Source organism: Haliaeetus albicilla, chromosome 11 (genome assembly GCF_947461875.1).
Source record: "Haliaeetus albicilla chromosome 11, bHalAlb1.1, whole genome shotgun sequence".
NCBI classification, from domain to species: domain Eukaryota; kingdom Metazoa; phylum Chordata; class Aves; order Accipitriformes; family Accipitridae; genus Haliaeetus; species Haliaeetus albicilla.
In genome coordinates this window covers 26,144,814-26,166,607 of record NC_091493.1, presented here as the reverse complement: position 1 = coordinate 26,166,607, position 21,794 = coordinate 26,144,814, and the positions used below count along the sequence as shown (strand labels likewise).

At 56.8% G+C, this 21,794-nt stretch overlaps 1 protein-coding gene across 2 annotated transcripts; it reads right to left on the bottom strand.

Annotated features, from left to right (window-relative positions):
* Nucleotides 1–648: 648 nt before the first annotated feature.
* On the bottom strand, nt 649–11,922 carry FGF8 (fibroblast growth factor 8). Of its 2 annotated transcripts, none has more exons than XM_069796820.1 (6): nt 11,435–11,922; nt 10,600–10,746; nt 10,473–10,509; nt 8,138–8,318; nt 3,719–3,825; nt 649–2,643 (listed from the first exon to the last, which is right to left on the bottom strand). In XM_069796820.1, exons 2-6 carry the CDS (start codon nt 10,629–10,631, stop codon nt 2,356–2,358), a joined length of 645 nt encoding a protein of 214 aa, XP_069652921.1. In that variant the 5' UTR covers nt 10,632–10,746; nt 11,435–11,922; the 3' UTR covers nt 649–2,355. The 2 variants fall into 2 exon arrangements, with proteins under 2 accessions (XP_069652921.1, XP_069652922.1); XM_069796821.1 differs by having other exon boundaries at nt 8,138–8,285.
* Between the last annotated feature and the right edge of the window lie 9,872 nt (nt 11,923–21,794).

Sequence of the window (21,794 nt, the reverse complement as noted above, 5' to 3'; positions counted from 1 at the left end):
CAAGAACCATCCACAACCTCCATGACGCAGCATCGATACTCAGATGTAGAACACAGCTGAGCACTCAGACCCTGCATTTCCCTATTGAAATTAATGATATATATTGACAGCTCAGCCTAGTCTGCAACATCAGCCAGGGGATGGCTGGTCCTTGCACCCTGCAGACAAGTAACACCCCAAGCGATGTCATAGGGACCCCATGAGGATAGCAGCACCAGCGGGGCTGGCACCGATGATAGCAAGACTCTCACCTTGCTAGGTTGCTCCATTTCTGCAATTTTTTTTTTAAGCATATTTAACAATTTTATTCTTGCATCTTTCCATACCTGAGATCATTCCATATCTGAATCCTCCATCAGCTCCTGTGAGCAAGACCCAGCACCTCAGCAGGTCTGAGTATCCACCAAAGGAGGGGTCTCAACAGCCCATTTTGCACAGATGCCAAGCTCATCTAGACCAGAGGGGAGCAGATACTGGCTTTTTCTCTTGGAAAGCCTCATCCCATGCTTAAAACTGGTGGTCAAGCCTCCACTGCACTATGTCCCCATCCAGCCTGCAATGGGCCTGTCCCCACAGGGCAAGGAGGTGGCATCTGCCCATTAAACCTGGAATTTGCTGCAAGGAGAACCATGATTTCCACAAGACTCATCTGGGTCTAAGATCTCAGGGCATCCTCTCACTTCCTACACCTGTTCCCTTGGGAAGGGGCTCACACCAAGTGGCAGCCTCAGCACCATCCTGCACCTCACCATCCTCCTTCACCTCTCTCCAACCTGCCTCTCCAGCCCCAGCCCTTCCCTGGAAAGCATCAGGCTCTGTTAGACTAATACAAATTTTTAATGCACATATTAAATAAATATTTCAATCATTTCATATTCAATTTGTACACAACCAAAACAAAACCAAAAAATCCTTAAGGAAACAAAAAACAAACAATCAAAAAAAGATTGGATGAAAAGTCACCCCTGGTTCTGGCTCCTATCCAGTGTCTTTGTTTGCCCTCCCCGTGAAGAATAATTGCTTTAACCCTTTGGAGAGAGTCGCAGTCCCAGGGCAGCGTGTGCAGAGCGGAGCTGGCTGGGGATGTTCACTCAAGAGATTTAATGTTTCCTTTGGGGGTTTTTTTCTAAATAGAAAATTAGGCTTCTGTCAACACAGAAATTTTGAAAGAAAAACTCTCCTTTCCTAGTAAGACAAGGACAGCAGCATTCCTCATCAAAGAGCAAACCTGGAAGAGACGATTGACAATGGAAGTGCCGACCACAAACTGAATATTACAACAAAACCAGCGCAAAATGGCTCCACAGTAATTTGTAAACTTTTTTTTAATTTTACGGATGAAAATTTCCATCTGATAAAAAAATATAAACAGAAAAAAATATCAATTTTTGGTGAGAAGTTCACATTTTCCACATGGAAAAAAAAACAAAAAACAAAAAAAACAAAAAACCAGTTACCAGCTCGCTCCACAGCAGCCATCACCCACTGCCTCTCCTTAGTAGTTTAAAACAAACCTAATGCCAAAGATGCTCTCATGGGTAAGAGGTACCAAGTCAGTTCAGGACTTTCTCTGGGGTGTCCATGACCCCTGTCCTCTCCTGAGAAAAAATAAGTTGGGAGCTGTGAAGCCAGCAGTGTTTTCAGAAGGATGCAAGTGGCTTCCAGCAACCCCTCGCTCGGCCGAAGAAGTAGGCATATCCAAGGAAGGAAAGCATCCAGTGGTCCTCACCCCGGGTGTTGCAGCCAGCCCCCACAGGCAGTGCCCACATATCACCCAGGCTGCAAAACCCACCCGGGAGGCCTTGAACCACCACTGAAATAAATCCCCTCCCCTTAATTGTTTTCTGACCTCTCCATCTTCTCCAGTAAGCGTTAATTCAGTTCTTTTAAGTAGCACATTGCTCCCAGATTTGGATTTCCATTTTTTTTGCTTGTTTGTTTTAAACGGTGATTTTTTTTTTCTCCTTTCCCCCTAGAGCTACAAAAAAAAAAATTACAAAATCAAGCACGACCCCAAACAGACTAGAACATTTCTAAGTGAAGGGGTCTTCACCCTTCACCAGTCTTTGAACATTTCTTTTAAAGTTGGAGTACAAAAATAGAGCCTCTCTCTTCTTTTTTTTCTCTTTTTGTTTTTTTGATTTTTTTTTGTGGTTTTTTTTTGTAAAAACCAAACAACCCCCCCAAAATTATCAACAACTAGAGCAGGTAATTTTTTTTTTTTAATCCTCCCCCCCTCCTTTTTTTTTTTTTTTTGTTTAATACCCATATGGGAAAGTCTCTACATATAGTCCACCAAGCTCAGAGCAGAGTCCTCCAGGAGAGGTCCAGGCAGGGCAGGCAGAGGCAGGCACATCAAGGGCCTGCCCTGGAGCTGGAGTTTCTAGTCCTTTTACTTCTCCGGTTGAAGGGGTAGTTGAGGAACTCAAAGCGTCTGTGGGGCTCGGTGGTCTGGTGGCCCTTGGGAAGCCTCTTCATGAAATGTACCTCCCGTTGGTGCTGCCGGGTCTTGGAGCCCTTGCGCGGGCGGCCCTTGCGGGTGAAGGCCATGTACCAGCCCTCGTACTTGGCGTTCTGCAGCGCTGTGTAGTTGTTCTCCAGGACGATCTCCGTGAAGACGCAGTCCTTGCCTTTGCCATTGCTCTGAGAAGGGGACAGCGGGGGAGATTTAAGCAATGGGTGCTCAGTCAGAGGGCTGCTTCTCACTACCCTAAGCTGGACTGGCTGGTGTGGCAGCACGGTTGCAGTGCTTGTGGGCAGCCAAGGGCTCACTTTTCCCACTTTTCCTACAGGTCAGAATTGCCCAAAATCTGCTTTTCCTTAGAAAGACGCAGGGACCAGGCATTGCGGCATGGGCAGACACTGCTCATCGCAGCTCCCATCCCTGGTGTTATGCCAGCACCAGGTTGCAAGCCCCAGTGCAGCTCGTCCCAGCCTTCATTTCCACTGCACCTATAAGGTGATTTTTGCCTGCTCCCATCCTGCCCCCATCCATGCCAGGGGCTGGATTCCCTTACCAGCATGACCATAAGTGAACTCTCCATCTCAGTGGCAGTTCACCCACCCACCCTATCCCCCCTGGAGTCTTTAATATAGGAGGGGCATCAAGGGGCAGAAGAGGGGATGTGGGCTCCATGGGGATGGTGCCCACAGACACAGGTGGCAGGGAGCACAGGGGCAGCTGAAGGCTGTGCTCCTCTCCATTACAGGCAGCAACGGGACCCCAGGGAAAGAGCCACCATGGAAAATCCTCCCAGACAATTGCTGTCCCAGTGGGATTTTGCACACCCAGCCCCCTCCACCCCCAGGGAGGGAGCATCGAGGCTCTGAGGGAGCGTGACTAACCGGCACTCGGCGGGGCCTGGCCTTGGGGCCAGCCCCACGGAGCATCTTAACATTCCTGGCACTTGTACCATGTAATCGGGGAGAATAGCCCAGCAATCTGCCTATTTGTTCGAGGAGATACAAGGAATGTGCCCCACACGGCACCAGCCCACCTCCCTTGCTCCCCCTCTTCCCTCCTGCCACCCGGGCTGCAGGATGGCCCATGCCTCTGCCCTCCAAAGGGTGCATTGGCTGAGCCCCCGGGACCCCCATCCCACTTCCCCCTCCGCACAGATGGGCTCCGTATTGGGTAAGAGCTCCTCTCCCACCGAGCCCCGCTCAGCACCCACAGCGCATCTCTGGCTCTCCCGTGCCCTTGAGCCCAGCACCCTACCTTGCCGATCAGCTTCCCCTTCTTGTTCATGCAGATGTAGAAACCTGTGGCTGCCCCCTTGATGCGCACGCGGCTCCCGAAGGTGTCCGTCTCCACGATGAGCTTGGCTGGGGAGAGCAACGGGAGGAAAGAGAGAGGGAGGTCAGGGGGGCTCCGAGACGGGGCATGCACAGGGATGGAGACCCCAGCAATACCTGACACTGGGCACTGTGGGCACACACTGGGCAGGGAGGTGGCTGGGCCAGAGAGAGCCCTAAAATCAAGGTACGAGGTTAAGAGCCAGCCTTGGCCCCAATACCCTGCCACTGTGTCCCTGCATGACCTTGGTCACGTCCCTTTGCCACCCTAAGCCATGCTGGAGGGGGATTAGCTCTGCCTTGCCCGGCTCCAAGGGGCTCAGCAGTTCAGGTGCCACAGAGACATCCCAGAAGGGAGGCAGGGCAGCGAGCAGGGCACGCACTGGCCAGTGGTGAACAAGCCAGCTGCCCTGCAAACCAAGGCAGGTCTCAACAAGCCTGCAGGCAGGAAGCAGGCAGGAAGCAGGCAGGAAGCAGGCAGGAAGCAGGCAGGAAGCAGGCAGGCAACCTCTGGAAGTGCACGGTGTGCTGCCAGCTGTCCCCAGCCCAGGGGACACCGCTCCGTGTCTCTGCTGGGCCAGGGCTACAGCAGGAGCAGTGACTTTGCAGCTGGCAGGGGAGGCGTGAAGGGTACAGCCATCCTTTTAATGCCTTTCACCTTTGCACGAGTCGAGAGGGCATATTGATTTGGTCTCAGTTTTTTAATGGAGGCATCGATCGACTTCCGAAGGAGCTATGCAAATCGCCAGGTCGATGTGCCGCCTATAAATAGACCTGTCACCTTCTCTCCCTGCCTCCGCCCTGGGAATCCGAGCCCCGCAGCCCATCCATCCCCAGGGAAGGGGGAGAATGGGGACGGGACATCCTTCTCCTCAGACCTGCAGCTGCTGTCCCCAGAGCCAGCTTCCCTCCCCAGGGCAAGCCCGACAGGGATGGTGGCTACCTGTTTGCACCTCAAAAGGGCTGTGCTGTACCAAACATCAAAGATTTCCCCATGGCACTGAAAAAGCTGGGACTGTCCCAGCTCACTACCATCACCTCTTGCCCAGCATCAGCCCCTAGTGCCATAAGCACAATTTAGCAAGGTAATTAGAGCACAGCCTGCAAAGCTTCCAAGTCTATAGCCTTATTATGGGAATAAGCCCATTGATGCCTCATTTCTCCTCTCTGATCTCTGTAAAAGGGCTCCTCGGTTCCTCAGGACTGTGGTCCACCCTGGCTTACACATCTCTACCCCAGGATGCTCAGCCACCAGCAAGCCCCCAGCAAGACATGTGGCTCTGGAGCAGGTGGCTTTGCAGGAAGATGCTTTGAATGGCAGAAGGAGGCTGTGGGTATACACGCAAGCTAAAGTGAGCCTAAATCACACTCTGGGCTAGGAGAAAACTGCTGCCTGCCTCTGTGATGCCCTGATCCTGCATCCCTCACATCACGGGCACTGCTGAGGTCAATGGCACCGAGGGTGGGGACAGCAAGTGGGCAGCACTGCCAGCAACTGAGTTGAACAATGGAAAGGGCATCACAAAATTCACTGGGGCCGACTGATTTGGTGCTGCTGGGCAAGCCAGGCTCAATGCGCATGCAGGCACCCTGTCCCCACACTCCCTTCTGCCAATGTCACCCTGCAGTATCTCTTGTCCCCAAACTGCCCCATGCCCACAGCCCCCCACCTGGGCACAGACTGGACTCAGAGACGAGAAATTTGGGAAGAGCCAACTCCAGGCTGTGCCACCCCAGCACCAATGCCCAGAGCCTGGCATGCACCCAGCATCCCCAAAACCAGCCATGGGGTGCTCTGCAAATGAAGCGCTGAGACAGTGACCCCCTATTTATCTATATTGGGGAAAGGGGGGGGAATTGATCTCAGAGGCAGTAAAAGGTTTGAGGAAAATTGATTTTTCTCTCTGAGAGATAGAAAGAGCAGGGAGGGAGGGACGGAGGAGGGAGGGAGGGAGCGGGGAGGCCTCAGCCCCAGTGAGCACAAAACCATGCTTTAAAGATGCACATCGCTTCTCTTTCGGCTTTTTTTTTTTTTTTCCCCTCCTCAAATGGCAGCTGTGATTTACAGCCACCGGCCGGGTTTGCTGCCCCGCACAAGCCCAGCCAGAGTGCTGCTCTGGCCCCACCAGCCGTGGAGGATGAGGACAACCTGTCCCCAGGGACCTGCACCCCCAGACCCATGCAGGCAACCCACAAAGCCCACAAACCCCAGCCCCGACCAGCAGAAAACCCCGGGTGCAGAAAAAATCGGCAAGGAGCTGCACCAGCATCCCCAGCCACTCGTGGGGTTTAGTCAAGGCTGCAGCTGGTGGCAGCTTGCTCGGTGGCAGGCACGATCTGGGAGGGATGAGCCAGGATGCACCGGCTGCCCGCCTTCCCTTAGAATTAAAAAAAGTCAATCAAATATTGACAATTAAGACAGATAACTGAAAACGCCGGACTCGATGTTAAGTCGGCTGTAAAAATGTCAGTGTGGGGAAAGGGGTCATCTGCAAAAATAAATCAACCCCTTTTACACGCCCACCCCCAAAAATGAGATAAAAAAAGCAGAAGGAAGGGCTTGGGGAGGGGGGCTCTTAGCTTCAAAAGTGGATTTCTAAGTAACATTTTGGGGGAGTCCTTTTTTTTTTTTTCCACCTTTTTTGAGGAGGGGGAGCTTAACGTTTCCAACTCTATTCTTTCACTTAAGTGACAGATTTATCCCAGTAAAATTATGTTTCTTGCTCAAACTTTGAAGGGAAAGTGGCTACGTAAATGCTGAAAAAATGCAGCGAGACACACTTGATCCCCCAACTGGACTGCGAAGAGGAGAAAGTATTCAGGAAATGTTAAAAAAGGTGAAAGTAAGAAGCGTTTTAATAGTTCTTCCAGACATGGGGGCCTCCCTAGAGATTCATATAGAACAATCCTGAACCTCTATTTTAACATTTACAGACTTGCAACTCTTTTAAAACTTTACATCTGAAAAACTGCTTGTTCTCTTTCTGGTTTAGATCAGTCTTCATTTTCCTCCTTAGCTCTTCAAATGCTTAACCTTTTTTTATTACATTTTAATAGAGTTTTTCAAGCCACCACAGTCCCCTCCTTCTGGCCTTATTTAAACCTGGTCGTTATTTAAATATGCACTAACTGCCTTATAAATCCAGGCATTATAGGTCTAAAACAAGACAAAATTTTTTGCTTGGGAAATTAGCTAATGCCCTTTCAAGCCGGAGCTGCTCAAAGGATGGGAATAGTTCATTTGGATGATTAATGCTGGATGTATGGAATACCATATAGATGGAATCTGTGCTTCACTTGAACTGCTAAAGTCCAGCATGAAATTTTCAGCCAAAGCAAAAGGAAGAAAGAAAAAGAAAAAAACAACAACAACAACAAAACAAAACACAGAAGGGGAAGGAAGAAAAGTGTTTCTACTAATCTCCCCAAGCAAGAAAGGGAAATTGCAGCTAATACCGAAGAAAAACAGTTGTGATTCCTCCATACAACACACACGAATACAGGCATTTCCCTGATCCGGGTGCAGGATCAGGCCTCGCGGTGCCAGGGCTCGCTGGCCCCGCTGACCCCTGTGCAGCATTTGACCGTCCCAATGTGTCATTAACACACGCGATCAAAGCATTTGGGCTATGGGTGCCTCCAGCGGAGGGATCGGTCCCCCTGCCCCGGGGCAGGGGAGGTTTGGGGGGGGTTGCCAGGGCCCGGGCGATGGCAGAGGGGCCGCAGCGTAGCGCAGGCTCTTGCGCTCACAGGGTTCCCCCTGCTTTGTCTCTGGAGATGCTGCAGCATCTCCGCCCGCAGCCAACTGCCTCGCTGACCGTCTGCTTGGGATTTGTTTTGAGAAGGGAGGGACAGGGGGCTAGGTCGGGAAAATGCCACTTTGGACAGTTCTAGTTCAGGGAAGGCTTCCAAAGCAGCCATCCTCCCTTACCCCCCGCCCCGCCCCACCTTTCTTTTTCAACTTTCCTTTCTATTTCTTTTCCAAAAGGAAGTCTCAGAGACTCCCAGCCCCACAAAGAGCTGGGCTGAAATGACTGATGCTGCTCAGCATGCTGCAGCCCAGAGCCCTCTGAGTCAGGTGCAAACCAAGAACGAAGAAGAAAGGAGCAGAGCACATCCTGCAAGCACCAGTCCCCTCCCTCGGCACGGGGAACCTGCCCTCACCTTGAATCACGCAGCCACTGATCGCTGACCCCTATGTTCTCTCTTTACAAGCCTTCACAAGCCAAATGATTTTAATGATTTCTGGCTAACAAACAGGACGGAAATCATCCATCGCCGCGCTGGGCTGTGAACACCTCCCCAGCTCCCCCTCCCGCCTGTCCCCATCGCGCGTCCTTACCGTGCACATCCCCATCCTCTGCCATCGCATTGATTTTCTTGTTGTCCAAGATCTGCACATGTTTCCCACTGGTCCGGCTGTACAGCTGGTAGGTACGGACGAGCCGCCGGCTGAGCTGATCCGTCACCAGGCTCTGCTCCCTCACATGCTGTGTAAAATTAGGTGGGGACTGAACAGTTACCTTTAGGAAATTAAAAAATATACGACACACCATTATAATCTCTACTCCTCAGAGGGGCGAATGGGCTGAGCCGAGATCACCGGCCTCCAGCCGGGCTTTACAGGGAGGCACGGAGCTGGGACCGCGGTGATACCTCCTGTGTCAGCAAAGCCTCCCCGGGACAAGAAGAATTAAGCTCTGGGACACAGCAACCAGAGCCCTTTACAGAGCCGTGCCCACTCCAGACATGCCCTAAGCGGAGAGGTGCAGGTGACTTGGGAGCACAACAGGGCTCGGTGACGCCAGAGGCCTCCACGGGACTCAGTGGGTCCTGGCTGGCACTGAGGTACCCGAGATGGGCATCAAGGCTGGGAGCTGGAGGGGGTCCAGGAGGGGCATGCAGGATGGCACTGGGCTGCCCCCCCAAGGGGCTGGCACATTCGTCCCACACCTCTCTCACCTCTGCAGGAGCACACTACTGCTCCGGCTGCCCGGGGCACATACCCCAACCACTGCCCCATCAGTTTCAACAGCCGCCTTTCCTCTGGGTCCCAGGCTCTTTATTTGCGCCCGAACACCCCACTTATTGAGCTTTTTAAATACAAATTTCCCAGAGGAGGTAGACCTATAAGGTGTAAGAGCTATAAGAAAACCGTGCCCCAGCCTGGGTATTTAGTGGCATAAAAACCCGAGGATACTAACATGCTACCCGTGAAAACACATCCCCCATCCACAGCCAGCTGTTTGGTGCCAGCAGTGGGGTTGTCCCCAGCCCCGGCACACCAAACCCGTTAGCCCCAGAGCCGGAGCTGAGCCCGTCCCCTCCAGACCCGACGCCACCGCTCCTGAGCTTTAAATGATTTTCATGAGCAGCCAAGCCTGCTCCCCCCTCAGCCCCGGCTTGCGAGCGTGCACAGAAGTCTTTTCCCCCCTCGTCTCAAATCCCTCTTTTAAGTCTGGAAAGTTTCGCTGCTCCCTGACATTTATAAAGATGTATTCTGAGCAAATGTTAGGAGATAGCTCCTTTCAACATCAGAAGGCTGGGACTACCCCCCGCCACCCCCACGTCAAATGGGAAGATTTCCTCCCGTCTTAAACAACAACAACAGAAAAACCCAATAAAAGCAAAAGCCGCTGCTCTCCCAAAGCTGGCTTTATAGAGATATCTCCCCTTGACAATGTCACCTCTCTCCCTCTGCTTCTGCCTGTGCATGTGTGTTTCCTATAGACGGGTTTTGGATAATGTAGCAGGATTCTCTCCCCGGCTCTGATGAGGGTACCATGTGGAGGAGAGGTCATTAGCCATGCTGCTATTTGGTCTCCATCTCATACTCCAAAATATTACAGCTATGTTTTTATACAACTGCACACTCCCAGCGCTTCATTCCCTTTCTCTTTTCGGCTGGAAACTCAATTTTATTTTTTTTTTACCCAAGCTTCCAGGAAAAAAAAAAAAAGAGAAAAAAAAAGTAGCTTAAAGGGCATTTTAAACAAAGCTTCTGCACCTGTGATCTCAGGGGAAGGGGAGCTTCACCCCAGTTTGAAGGCGCACCGCTCCCAGCGACGCGTGCCTGCTGGTATGCGGGTGTTGCAGAAGCTCTGCCCGGGCTGTTTAATCTATTCATGACACTTCTGTCTCTGGCCATACAAACCAGCGATGCTAAAGTCTGACAGATTTAAGCTGAATCAAAACCTGCACTGAATCAAAAAACAGTAAGGTTTTGGTGGAGTTTCTTTTCCCTTTTTAATTCCGCCTTACTTTTTGGATGAAGCGGTGTAAGGAAAAAAAAAAAACACAAACAAAACTAAACCAACAAAAACCAAACCCAAAACAAAACCCGGACGAGAGGAACGGGAGTATCCACAGTGGCATTTAGAGGTGGGGGGGAACGGGACGTAAAGCTACTTAAAAGTAACCCTGCGCAACTCCTTGAAACCGCGGGTACTCCCTGCCTCGCAGCCCGAGCCCTCCGCACCTTATTTCGCAGCCCGGGGGGCTTCCCCCCTCGGCCTCGGCTTTTTACAGCCGGGCGACTTTTGTCTCCTGGGTTTTAAACTGTTCCTCCCTCTCTCGCTCCTTCCCTCCCTCCCGAGCCCGGGGCGCTCGGCGGCCGCTGCGGGGCACCCCCCATCCCCGAGGGGCGAACAAAGCCGGGCGGCCAAGCGGGCACTTACCTGGGCTTGCAGGCAGAGGACGAACAAGTGCATTAACCTGGGAGGGGGGGAGAGAGAAAGCAGGAGAGAGGTGTGAACCGGGGGGCTGCGGGCGCGGGGCGGGAGGGCCGGGGCTGCCGGTACTCACACGTAGCTGAAGAGCGAGGAGCAGGGGTCCATCGCGGCGCCGGTGCGGGGCCGGGAGCCCGGGGCCCGGCGGCGGCGGGGAGCGCCCGGGGGGGCGCGGCGCGGCGCTGCCTCGGCTCCTCGCCTCCTCTCGCCCTGCCGGCACGTCCTCGCCCCGAGGAAAGGAGGGCACAAGCGGCTACAGAGGGGAAAGGCCCCCGCCGGCCCGCCCGCCCGCACGCCCGCCCGCCCAGCCCCCGGGGCGCACGGCCGGCGGCCCCCCGCCGCGGGGCGCCCCCCGCCCCGCGGCCCCGCTGCAGCCCCGGGAGGCGGCGAGGCCGGCCCGCAGCCCCGACGGCGGGGGCGGGCGCGGCCGGGGAGGCGGGGGGGGCGGCCGCCACCGCCCCCGAGGAAAGCCCGGCCGGACCGCCGCTCCCCTCCCCGGCCCGGCGGTACCTGCCGAGGCGGAGGGGGCGGCGGGCCAGGTGTCGCCGAGCTCGGGGCTGGCGCTAAGGGCCGGGCTCCGCCGCCAGTCGCCGGCGGGACGCCCTCCCCGCCCCGTGCCTCAGTTTCCCCATCTGTAAAACGGGGTTTAAGGGCTGGGAGGGAGGCATGGAGGGAGGGGGCGGCGGGGCCGCGGTTCCCCCGCTGGGGGCTCGCCGCTCCGCGGGCGCGTTGTGGATTGGGAGCGGGCGGGCGAGCCCTCCCGGGACGTGCCAGACATTAAAAGGATTACCGGGGGATGGAGGGGGCCGGAGTTTCGAGAGGGAGCGAGGCTGAGCAAACACCGCAGCCGGGGTGGGGAGCGGGCAGCGGGATCCCCCCCGCCACCCCGAGCATCCCCGCCGGGCGCTTACCTGGTGGGGCGGGCGGGCGCCCTCAGGGCCGGCGGTGCGGGGCCATGGGGCCGGGCGGCAGCGGCGGCGGGACGGGGCTCAGCCCCGCAGCCCGGGCAGGGCCGCCGAGGGCTGCATTGTTCCGGCGAGCCCCGGCGCTCCCGGCCCCGCCACCTGTTGCGCACCGGGGCGGGGGCTGCGGCGGGGCTGCGGCGGGCGGCCCCCGGGGCCGGTACCTGGCCGGGGCCGGGGCCGGCGCCGCCTGCTCGGCGCTGAGTGACAGCTGCTAATTTGCCGGCCGTGCCCCGCTGCCGGTCCCCGCGCTCCCCGCGCCCTCCTTTATCTTATCAGAGCCCATAATTACAATTGCTATTTTGTTTCCTCGAATCAGCAATCAGCGCTATCTGCCGCCGCTGGAGAGGCAGCTCCTGTCAGCCGGCCTCTGAGTGACAGAGCGGCGGGCCGCACCGCCGCACGGGCACACACGCGCGTGCACGGCCCGCCTGCACACGCACACCGCCGGGCACACGCCTGTGCAGCCCTCCCGCACACACACGGGTGCTTGCACGCAGCCCTGGTGCGCGCACCCACGCAGCCCCCCCACCCCCGCACAGACCCTTTCACGCACGCAACAGCTTTCACACCCGTACGGCCTTTCCCGTGCGGCCCCCTCCTTCCCGCTCACACCCCTCACACACGCAGCCCCCCTACTCACGCGCAACCCTGTACACGCACGCTGCGCACCCCCCAGCACAGACACACGCGCTCCTCTCTGCTCACCCCTACCCCAAAAACCCCCCACACCTTGCACACATAGGCACACGCCAGCTGCAGCCACAGGACGTTTCTCTCTCTCACACACGCGCTGACATCCAGCTCGCGCGTTTTCCCCCTTTGCTCAGGCACCCGTGCCCCCACGCCACTCCCCACCGCACGCTCAGCTCTTCACCCCAAAACGCACCTCCAGGGATGGATCTCCCAGGGGTCTCACCTGGTCTTGCCCAGCGTCATCACTGTTAGGGGGTGCTGCAGGTGGGCAAGGGAGCCCGGGCACTGCCCCGTCCCTGGGCTGGCCCCACAGGGCTCAAGGAGAAAAACAGCCCCTGCATCAGTATCATCAGACCTAGCACAGCACAGGGCGGGCAACCGCCTTGTTCTGGCAAAAAAATTCCCACAAAATCAGCCCCTTGTGCATTTTCCTTCCCTTTTTCTTGGTGCAAAAGGCCAGAAGGATGTTTCTGAGGGGGGTTCCTACATGTAGAAAGAAGTCCTAGGCGAAGCCTGTGTTTAACTGGAAGTCTTTAGGAGCACCACAGGAATGGGCAGGATGGGTACTGAAGGTGCTCAGCTGCAGCAGGGGCAGGTTTCCAGGGGCAGCACACACTCACACACTCAGCTTGTCAGTTCAGCACATGCTTGGGATAAAAACCCTCCATGTTGAGCTGTGCAAACAGCTGATGTGCCACAGCACGGGTGAGGCAGCTCCCCGTATCCACCTCTCCAGGTTGCCTAAGGAAAACCGGGCAAAACCAGAACAGGCAGCACTAGATATTCCCGATGCTCTAAATTCAGACAATCCTCGGGTTTTTATATATAAAAAATTAAAGGGATGTAGGCACTATTTCCTAGATGTTGCTTTTGCTTACCGGCAGCCACCGCTGCTTTACCTCCAGCAGGCACAGCGTCGGGCCGCACATTATCCTGCACACCACACACCGTGTTCAACAGCACCATGTCCAGAACAGCCCAGGCTGCCTTAAACCAGGAGATTTATGGTGTCCCGTACGGGGTCAGAGGCAGCCGTGAGCTGACAGCCCCGCGTGCCCCCTGCCCTCAGCAAACAGGCTCAAGTGCCAGTCATGGCTGTAAAATCAAGCCGGTGCGGGATCACCCAGGGGCGGCCACACTTCGCCTGACAGCGGATGACAGACGATGCTCCTGCCAGCCATCCTCAGGCCCACAGCCAAAGCCTCCACAGCTCCCATCCTACCCCACCTTTGGGCAGGGGAGAGACACAAGCAGGTTGGTGACGGTAGCTGGGGACAGGCAGCATCTCAGCTGCTGGGCTCATCCTGCGTCTGCTGCTGCCTCGGCTCATGGCCATGATCTGCTTCTTGCAGGGAAGTCGGGTGCCTGCACAGAGGCGTTTGCATCCTTCCCTTGGTGCTTCCCAGCCCACCACGGGGTCACCCATGTTTGCACCAAGAATGACAGCCCCCCGACCCCCCCCCCCCCGTTTGTTTTTTAAGTAAAAATCAAACCTTTTTGGAAAGCCTCTCTCCTGTGCAAGGCAGCACAAGGGAAATCAGCCTGCCTATCGGCTCCTTCACAGGCCATCTGAGCTAAGCCCCCTGGTCCACGGGGTGAGGGTCCCCTCCATCCCCAGGCATTGAGGCTAAATGGCTTGTCTGGCTCTCCTGTGGAGCAGAGAAACCCCAGCCCTGCACTCCTGAGACCAGCTGGGCCTCAGGCCAAGCTGCTGTGGAGCTGGTGGAAGAAGTCACCTCCTGGCAGAAAGTTTTGGGGACCTGCTGCATCCCCAGTGCTCCAGGCAGCCGTCAGGCTGTGATCCCTGGAGGAGGCTACCAGCATGGTCCCATCAGGTGCCATCCTGGTGCCTCACTGCTTCATTGCCCTGATCTGCAGAACTGGGACCATGTTTAGGCTGGGCAGGCACAGGAGCATGTTTCCCTCAGAAAACAGCTCATGTATTTTGCGTTCTTCAGGGATGTTAGACGTTGCAGATGAAGCATCAAACACCAAAGGTGTGAGCTGCAGCCCTTTCACCCCTTTTCCCATAAAGCTGAGGTGCTCTGGTGCGGCCACAGGGATGCAACACCAAGAAGCAGGAGCCAAGAGAGGAACCAGGACATGGAGATGGCTGTCCCAGCCCAGCTGGGGTCCAGGCTTGCTCTCAAAACTTCCCCACCTCCACCTCCCCTTTGCACTCCACACAGAGCCTCCTGGCAGCCAGGAACTATGGGGGCAACTCCTGGAGAAGCCTAGACTGTGGTCTGGCATGAGCAGACCAGGAGAGCATTTGAGGAAATGGAGGCGGCAGCAGGTGAGGGACTCTGAGACCCCTTGGGAGGGCACTGCATGTGCTGCTGGACTGGAGAGACTGCAGAGGATGCCGGGGGGCATCTTCCCCCATTCCTGCGGTGACCCTCAGCACTACACCCCCCCAACCAGGGCCACCCCAGCACCGTCCCTGCTCTCTCCCAGGATGTCCCTTCACACATCTGCAGGACACAGCCCCAGGTCCCAGCACCAGCTTCCAGCCTGCTTCTTCTAGGGCACCATCCCCATCTGGCCCAGTCCAGGTCAGAAGTGGTCCACAGACACCCCTCTCTTCCTGCAGGGCAAGGGACAGCAGAGCAAGCCCCTGCTCCCCACAAGAAGTCAAAGCCAGCAAGGTGTAGCTGTTACCAGCTCCTCCCTGAGCATCAGTCTAAAATCTCCCCACTAACAAGAGTTCTTTCAGAAAGGCAGAGCCAAGAAAAGCAACACCAACCACAACTTTAGGGGCAACCAGTCCAAACGGGGGAGAGTGGAGACAAGGGCTCCTAGCAAACTGTGAGTTCACATCACAAGAGGAGGCTGGGAGAATTTGGGGTGAGGGGTCGCCAGCAAAATACCCGCAGGAGGTTTGGCTTGAACATCTCTTTACCAGGGGAAACTATCAGGCAGAGAAGCAAACAGAACATTGCTGTTACTTGCAGAAAAGGGCCAACAGCCACAGTTCCCTGCTCCTGCCAGGCCAAGGACATAGACAGGACCACAGCGCTAATCCCGACTGATGGAAGAGAGCAGCACCTGCAACGGCACACTGCAACACTGAGCCAGAAGGCCTCCTCTCTGCAGGCACAGAGGGCTCAGAGAGTCTGCAGGGAAGTTGCCTTTGAAAGGGAACAGACAGTGTAGGCAGTGGGGTGGCTGGCATGGGGCTGAGGGTTAGCCAAAGGCTGGGGCACACAAAGATGAGGACACTGGAGCGTGGGCAGCTGCACCCGAGCATCTCTCTCCCCTCCAACACTATATGATGGAGAGCCAAAACATGAAAACCAGGATCCTGTAACACTTTACAGCCATGCCTGGAGGATGCTTGGCCACACACCAGCTTTTGCCACCCCAAAATAAACACGTGTATGCTTCCCAGCTGAGCCAGAGGGATGCTAGCCCGCTCCACCCTCACCCTTCCCAGCCCCAGCCCCACAGCCCAGCACCCCCAGCCCTGTCCGCTGATCCTTCACAAAGGGACTGCAGCATTAATGGGGCATTTCAGAGGCAACAGCAGCTCCTCCATGGCTGAGCAGCGCAGAGCAGCCTGGGGCGATCCCACCGCTTGCCATTAACCTGCGCCCCCCCCCCCCCGCCTCGAAGGGAAGGAACTTGGCCAAACCCCACCGGGATGTGTTACATGGGAATGACCTTGTCTTCACTACCCACAGCGCCAAGGCAGCCCTGAGGCAAACAAGGGGAGGGGAGACACAGCCTGCTCACAATTAATTCTCCTCTCTATTCAATTACTAGCAGCAGGGTTGAGGCATGTTTCATGGGTGGTGGGAACGCCAGGCTAGGAGACTGTCCCTGTGTTATGGTCACAGCCTCCTGGAGCTGTGCCCACCCCTATGCAGGACCAACCTGGCTGACATGGCCCTGTTAGGTCCCTCTTCAACAGCCTGCTCTCACGACTTCATTTCAGGGAACTGGGCTCCCTCCTCTGCCCTTTGGAGACCATTTTGTCACCACCTGTCCCTCCTGCCCAGCAGCTTTCTAGAAATGTGGCCTTTGCTTCCATAATTTCAGGCTGTGCTCCTGGAAGTGCTGACATCAATATTGGCTCCATCATCCTTTGGTGGCCACGTACTGACTCCCAGGCAGTGATGATCCTGTGGATCAGAGAAGTCAAAGCTAGGCTCTGCTTTCCATCCAGGTTGGGTGATTTGGAGGAGAACTCACCACCCACATCAGCAGGGCTGCCAGCATGGCAGGGGCAGCCTTGGGTGGCTCAGCATTTGGCAGCTTCGCTCCTGGTCCCCAGGCAGAGCAGGAGTTCATCCAGGGCTGTCCATGGATGCACAGAGGGATTTTTCCACTGGTGTTAAGCATCCGCCTCATGGCTACATTTGGCTCTGATGAGACCAGTGCTATTTTCATCTCTGGCATCCACACCCAGTGCATGGGGGAGGGCTCAGAGGTGAGCCAGGCGCATGGGTAAAGATCTGGCAGAGCTGAGCAAGGCCAGGAGCCTTGTGGAGGACACCAAAGGGGAGATGCACCCTGAGGCTGCATCCATCTGCAAGGAGAGAGAACTGGGATGGCTCTGCAGCCACCCAGCTTGGGAAGGGGTCCACACAGAGTCCCACAGCTGGGCATGAGCTAGGCAAGCCAGAAACAAATACCGAAGGCTCCCAGTGAGGGCAGTTCACATGGGAGCAGCTCAAGGAGAAGGTGGCATCCCCAGCCCTGCGTGATTTAAACCCAAGGTTGAGCGTTTTTGTGCAAATCTGCCCTGCATCTAACAGGGGTCAGTAAATGAGGAGCCTGAGCAGGAATGGCCATGACAAATGTGCATGGGGAAGGGGCGACACACTGGGACGCATGGATGAGGGTACATGTGCTCATGGCATTTAGGCAGGTCCACTTCATTCCTGACCCCTTTGCACACACCAGACAGCATCTCCAGGACCTGGTCCCAAGACATTCCTGGCTGGCACAACTTCCCCAGCATCATAGTCCCAGCCCAAGCAGCAGCACCCTCCTCAGGGTCTCCAGCCACGCACCATCAGGCAGGGCTGGGAAAGGGGGGATCAAAGCCAGGCTGGGTGGGAGGGGGCTCCACTGGCCACCCAGGAAGGTGGGAGCCGTCACTCAATGCCGGGGATCACTCTCCTCTCTGTGGAATGGGCTCAGAGGCTCCTTCAGGGCCATGAGGAGCTGAGACAGAGATGGAAAATGCTGGCCCTTTGCTGCCCAGCTCCAGCCTGAGCTCCCAGCCAGCCCAGCCAGGCAATTTGGCTTTGGTTTGGGTCCTCTTAGGAAGACTCCTGCACCCAGCCTGTGGGGGGGTTAAGCCTAAAACTAACAGCAGCGGCCGGGGGGGTGTGTGTCTGTCGGCTGTAACTCTACCTTCATTTGTTTGCTTACAGCATCCACCCAAAATGCCCGTGTGTGTCTCCAGGCCCCTGTGTCAGTGGCAGCTGAACTGCTGACCCCAGGAGTTTGCAAAACACCAGGGTTATGGCCCCTTTGACATCCCAGCCCAGCAGAGACGCAGCTTGTCCTGACCCTGGCCCCAGGGAGCCAGCCCCTGGGGCACCCCACATGGTCCTGCAAGAGCCAGGGGTACAGGGGGAGGCAGCAGGGCCAGCGAGAGTGAACCCCAAAGAAGCGGCAAGCTGGGCATGCTCCCCATGGCACCTGCTGCTCCCCTGGCTTGGCCACAGACCCTCACCTTTCTGGCCAGCCCTATGGACCTGCCCCCAAGCCCCCTGCTAGCCCTTTTCTAAGCCCAGCCCTCCAGCTCCTGTCAGCCCTACAGCCCCCACCCCACATTAGCACTGGGGCAGGCACAGGAACCGTGCCCCTTTCCAGCTCCCATGCCCAGGGCCATGTCTGGTCTCTGTACCACCCTGCACATCTCTGTGTTTTGGGAAAGCAGGGAACATGTGGTCCCAGGCAAAACCACAGCCGGAGCCTGGAGATAGCCTGTAACTGGGTTCTCCCAGGCACCAGCTGTGGTAAGGAACTTCCACACCATCCTGGAGCATGGCCATGGCATGCACAAGATGCCCAAGCAGCCGTTGTGGTGCAGACACCATCTCCAGGGTATGCAGGCATGGGTCAGGCCTGCAGGGAGCCAGACTAGGCACAGGAACAAGTACCCAGGGAATTCAGATGGGGTTTCAGAGGTCTCCAATGACTCTGCTCCCACTTTTTCTGCAGGAGCCAAAATCCCATCTCCTGAGGGCCCAGCCCCGCCAATAGACCATGCTGCCTCCTCCTAGTGAGCTGAGCACTGGGAGGTCTAGCAAAACAGACCTGCCACAGACAAGATCCCTGTCCCCTGCATTCACTTCATTCTCTGCTCTGCCCATTAGCAACAACCCTTCCTATCCAGCCCCGAAAACCTTGTGTGCTGCAGCTCAGGGGTCTCCACCCCCCTGAAAGCCCATCAGGGGAGCAGGGGCTAGAGGCATGGAGGGGGTATAGGGTGTCCCACAGCCCCTGTGCAGAGCCATCACCAGCAAGGACACCACAGAGGCCAAATTCTGCCCATCTAGCCTAGGGCTCTGCCACCCACGGGGCTGGGAACTGGGGACCACAATGTCCCTGTGCTCCCTACAGCAAAGTGCCTCCCTGGGAGGGTCCATCCGGCAGATCCTAAATCCCCTTGGGGCACAGCCCAGCTGCTCTGGGAAGACCCTGTCCCCCCGCCTGCCACCAGCCCTGGCAGGGGCGCGAGGCCAGCAGTGACGGTCCTGCCAGTGTCAGGGACAGCCCAGCCCAGAGCGATTAGATTCACGCCTCGGAGGGGTCGAAGGGCAGGACACCTGTGACCTCCGGGTATCTCGGCTGCGGCTGTCGAGCACAGAGCTGCTAACGCCGCCCTGACATGAGATGGGCTGTGCTGGGGATGCGGGAGGGGACGGTGTGGGATGGCTGCCATGGAGCCTTCCCCAGGCTGTCTTGCCTGGGAGTCTCTACCACAGCCCAGCCATGTTCATTTTTAGCACCTGCTTTATGCGTTCATGAGTTTAAACCCAACTCATGGCACAACCTCTGCTCTGGCATCAACCCGTGCTCCTCCAGCACCTTCTGCTGTGCCTTCACTGCAGACCACAAAGCCATAGCTGTTGCAGCAGCACCTTCATGGAAACAACCCCCTCTTGTATTCTGGGCAGTGCTGTGGATCTGGGGACACACATCCCCACTGCAAGCAGACACATTGAGCCGCTATTGCAGCCTGCGAACACCGGGAGCAGAGCCTGGCCACAGGCAACCTCCTGTGCCGGGATGTGCAGCCGGGAGCAGCTGTGATAAATCAGCCGCTGGCACCCGCTGTGGAGCCGAGAGCTGGAGGAGCCTCTTCTTCTCCTGCAGAGCAGTTGGTGGGGTAAACACCCACACATCCAGGCTCCCAGCCAGCTCAAGGCACACTAGGGATGACCCAGCACATGACCGAGCACCAGCAAGCAGGAGACGATCCCAGACCTGAGTTTCAGCTTCTCACGCAGACAGAGCTGTTCCCACACAGTGCACCAGCAGCATTTCCCTCTGCAAGGCGTGTTAATGGGAAGAGGATGGGAACTACCAGCAGCCTGGCCCTTCCAGATTCTGCTGCTTTGTCTCTTTGTTGCAATGTGTCCCTGGCTCAGCTCTGCCAGGGCCAGCCCTGCGCGTTAGGGTGCCGGTGGCTCCCTGAGGCAACAGCAGAGGTACTTGTGCCCACTGCTCAGCAGGACAGAACAGGGATAGCACAGTCAGCTAATGCTGCAGAGAACAGGACTTTCATCACACCCACCACCGGAATGGTCCTGTCTGAGTGTGGCTTGGCTGGCCCTTTTCCTGGTGCCACTGAAGTGCCACGCACCCCATGGCTCTCTGCCCCACCTCGCAGAGCCACTGCTCCCTGGGATAATGGGTGATGCTGCATCTCCAGGGGTGTCCCACTGGCTTCCCCCATAGCCCAGACAGCCAAGCCTCAGCAAAAAGCAGTATTACCCCAGAGTTCAGTGTGGGAACCAGCAACAGAGAGCTCATGGAGCAGGGGACCAGCCCCACCTACAGCACAGTTACAGCTGCGCCTCTCAGCCGCCCTGGGGCTGAGTTCTCAGCCATGGAGAGCTGAAACCCAGCAAGAAAACTGTTGGGGCAGGACTGGCTGGGGCATCACAAGGAAAACTGCTGCCTGGCCATGCTCAGCAGTGCAGCTCCCCATCTTGCTCCTCCATCCCTGAAAAAGCAACTCAAACCTGACCTCTGAAACCAAAGCATCCTCTGGGAGATGCTGGCCAGGCTCAGCTGCCTGGCTGGTGGCAGGCAGCCAAGCCCCAGCCCAGCAGGGCTGCACCTGGGCCAGGGCCTGCAGTGAGCAGCCCAAGTCCCTCACCGGGTGCAGCAGGCTGGTTTGGGAGAGCCACGGAGAGTGTGGCAGCATGGGTGCATGACCATACTGCTCATGCATGGTGACCTCCATGACAAGCCATGCTATGGCCACGTTTCTCTGCTGCATGACTCAGCCAGGGCCAGGGTTGCCCTGGTGCTGCTGGAGCAGCGATGGATCCATCCCCACCAATGTCAGCGTGCAAAGCCCCAAAATGCAGCAGAGAGGAGGGATGCTCAGAGCCAACCACCTCCTAGAGCAAGCCCTGAGCCATCAACTGGGTTGGGGCATCGTTTGGGTCCTTGGGTACTGGCACCTCCACCACCCCATGGGAGAGCAACAGGCTCCATCCCCTTACATGCCTCTCTAGCACGTGGAGCCCACATATGTACGCAGACACACAACAGCTTCATTTTTTTCCCCTGACCCTATGCAAAACAATGCAGCCCTCACATTGGGAGCTCCACGCTTCACTCCTCACGCACAGAGAGCGTCCTGCCCCCCGTCACCCCTGAGCACCCCCCAGCCTGGCCATGCCCAAGCTCACCTGCTCTTAGACAACCCTGTTTGTTTGCCCAAGGTATTTGCAGCCGGGGGCACCTGCTTTGATACCATCAGCTCTGCGAAGGAAGCTGCTCACCTAGCGTGACCCCTGTAATCCCATCCTTCCCCATTAAGCACTGTGTGTGAGCGCATCCCCCCTCCCAGCCGCCTGCCATCTCAGCATTTATCTCCCTCTCCCCGAGCTGAGCACATCAAGGCTGTGAAATTGCTGGAGAGGGGGGGAGCAAACCTCCCCAAGTCACTTAGAAAGGGGTCTGGCAGTGCCAACACCCCCCAGCCTTCCATTGCCCCCTCTGGGCTCAGAGTGTTCCCTCTCCCCTGGCATCACCCTGCAGCAGGGCTGGGGACCAGACAACACTCATGGCAAGGCCTTGAGATGGGCTGGTCCTGCAGAGGGCTGGACAAGCTTGGTCTCCTCAACCCTCCTGCCACCAGCACTGTGTCCCCCACAGTGCCACCTTTGCCCCCTAGCAGGACTGTCCCTCCTGCCACAGCCCCTTGTCCCAGCTACCCGGACACCTCCAAGGAGACCAGTGCCCTGAAACCATCTCCTACCCTTTAAGAGGCCAAAGGCTCCTTCTCATCAGCCAGTACTGCCTCTCCCACCCCACGTGAAGCAGCTCTACTACCCTGCCAGGGCTGAGCCGTGCGCACTCCCTCCCCTCATCACCTCCCACCAGGCTCCGAGCCAGCTGCCTCCCCCAGCCC

Bases quoted from the DNA above. Each gene is read 5' to 3' on its own strand.
- FGF8 (XM_069796820.1), bottom strand. From the start codon at position 10,631: ATGGACCCCTGCTCCTCGCTCTTCAGCTACGT. The intron at 8,319-10,472 runs GTAAGTGCCCGC...AATTTCCTAAAG, and splicing joins TCCTCTGCCTGCAAGCCCAG to GTAACTGTTCAGTCCCCACC. The intron at 2,644-3,718 runs GTAGGGTGCTGG...TCCCCTTCTCAG, and splicing joins AGGGGAAGCTGATCGGCAAG to AGCAATGGCAAAGGCAAGGA.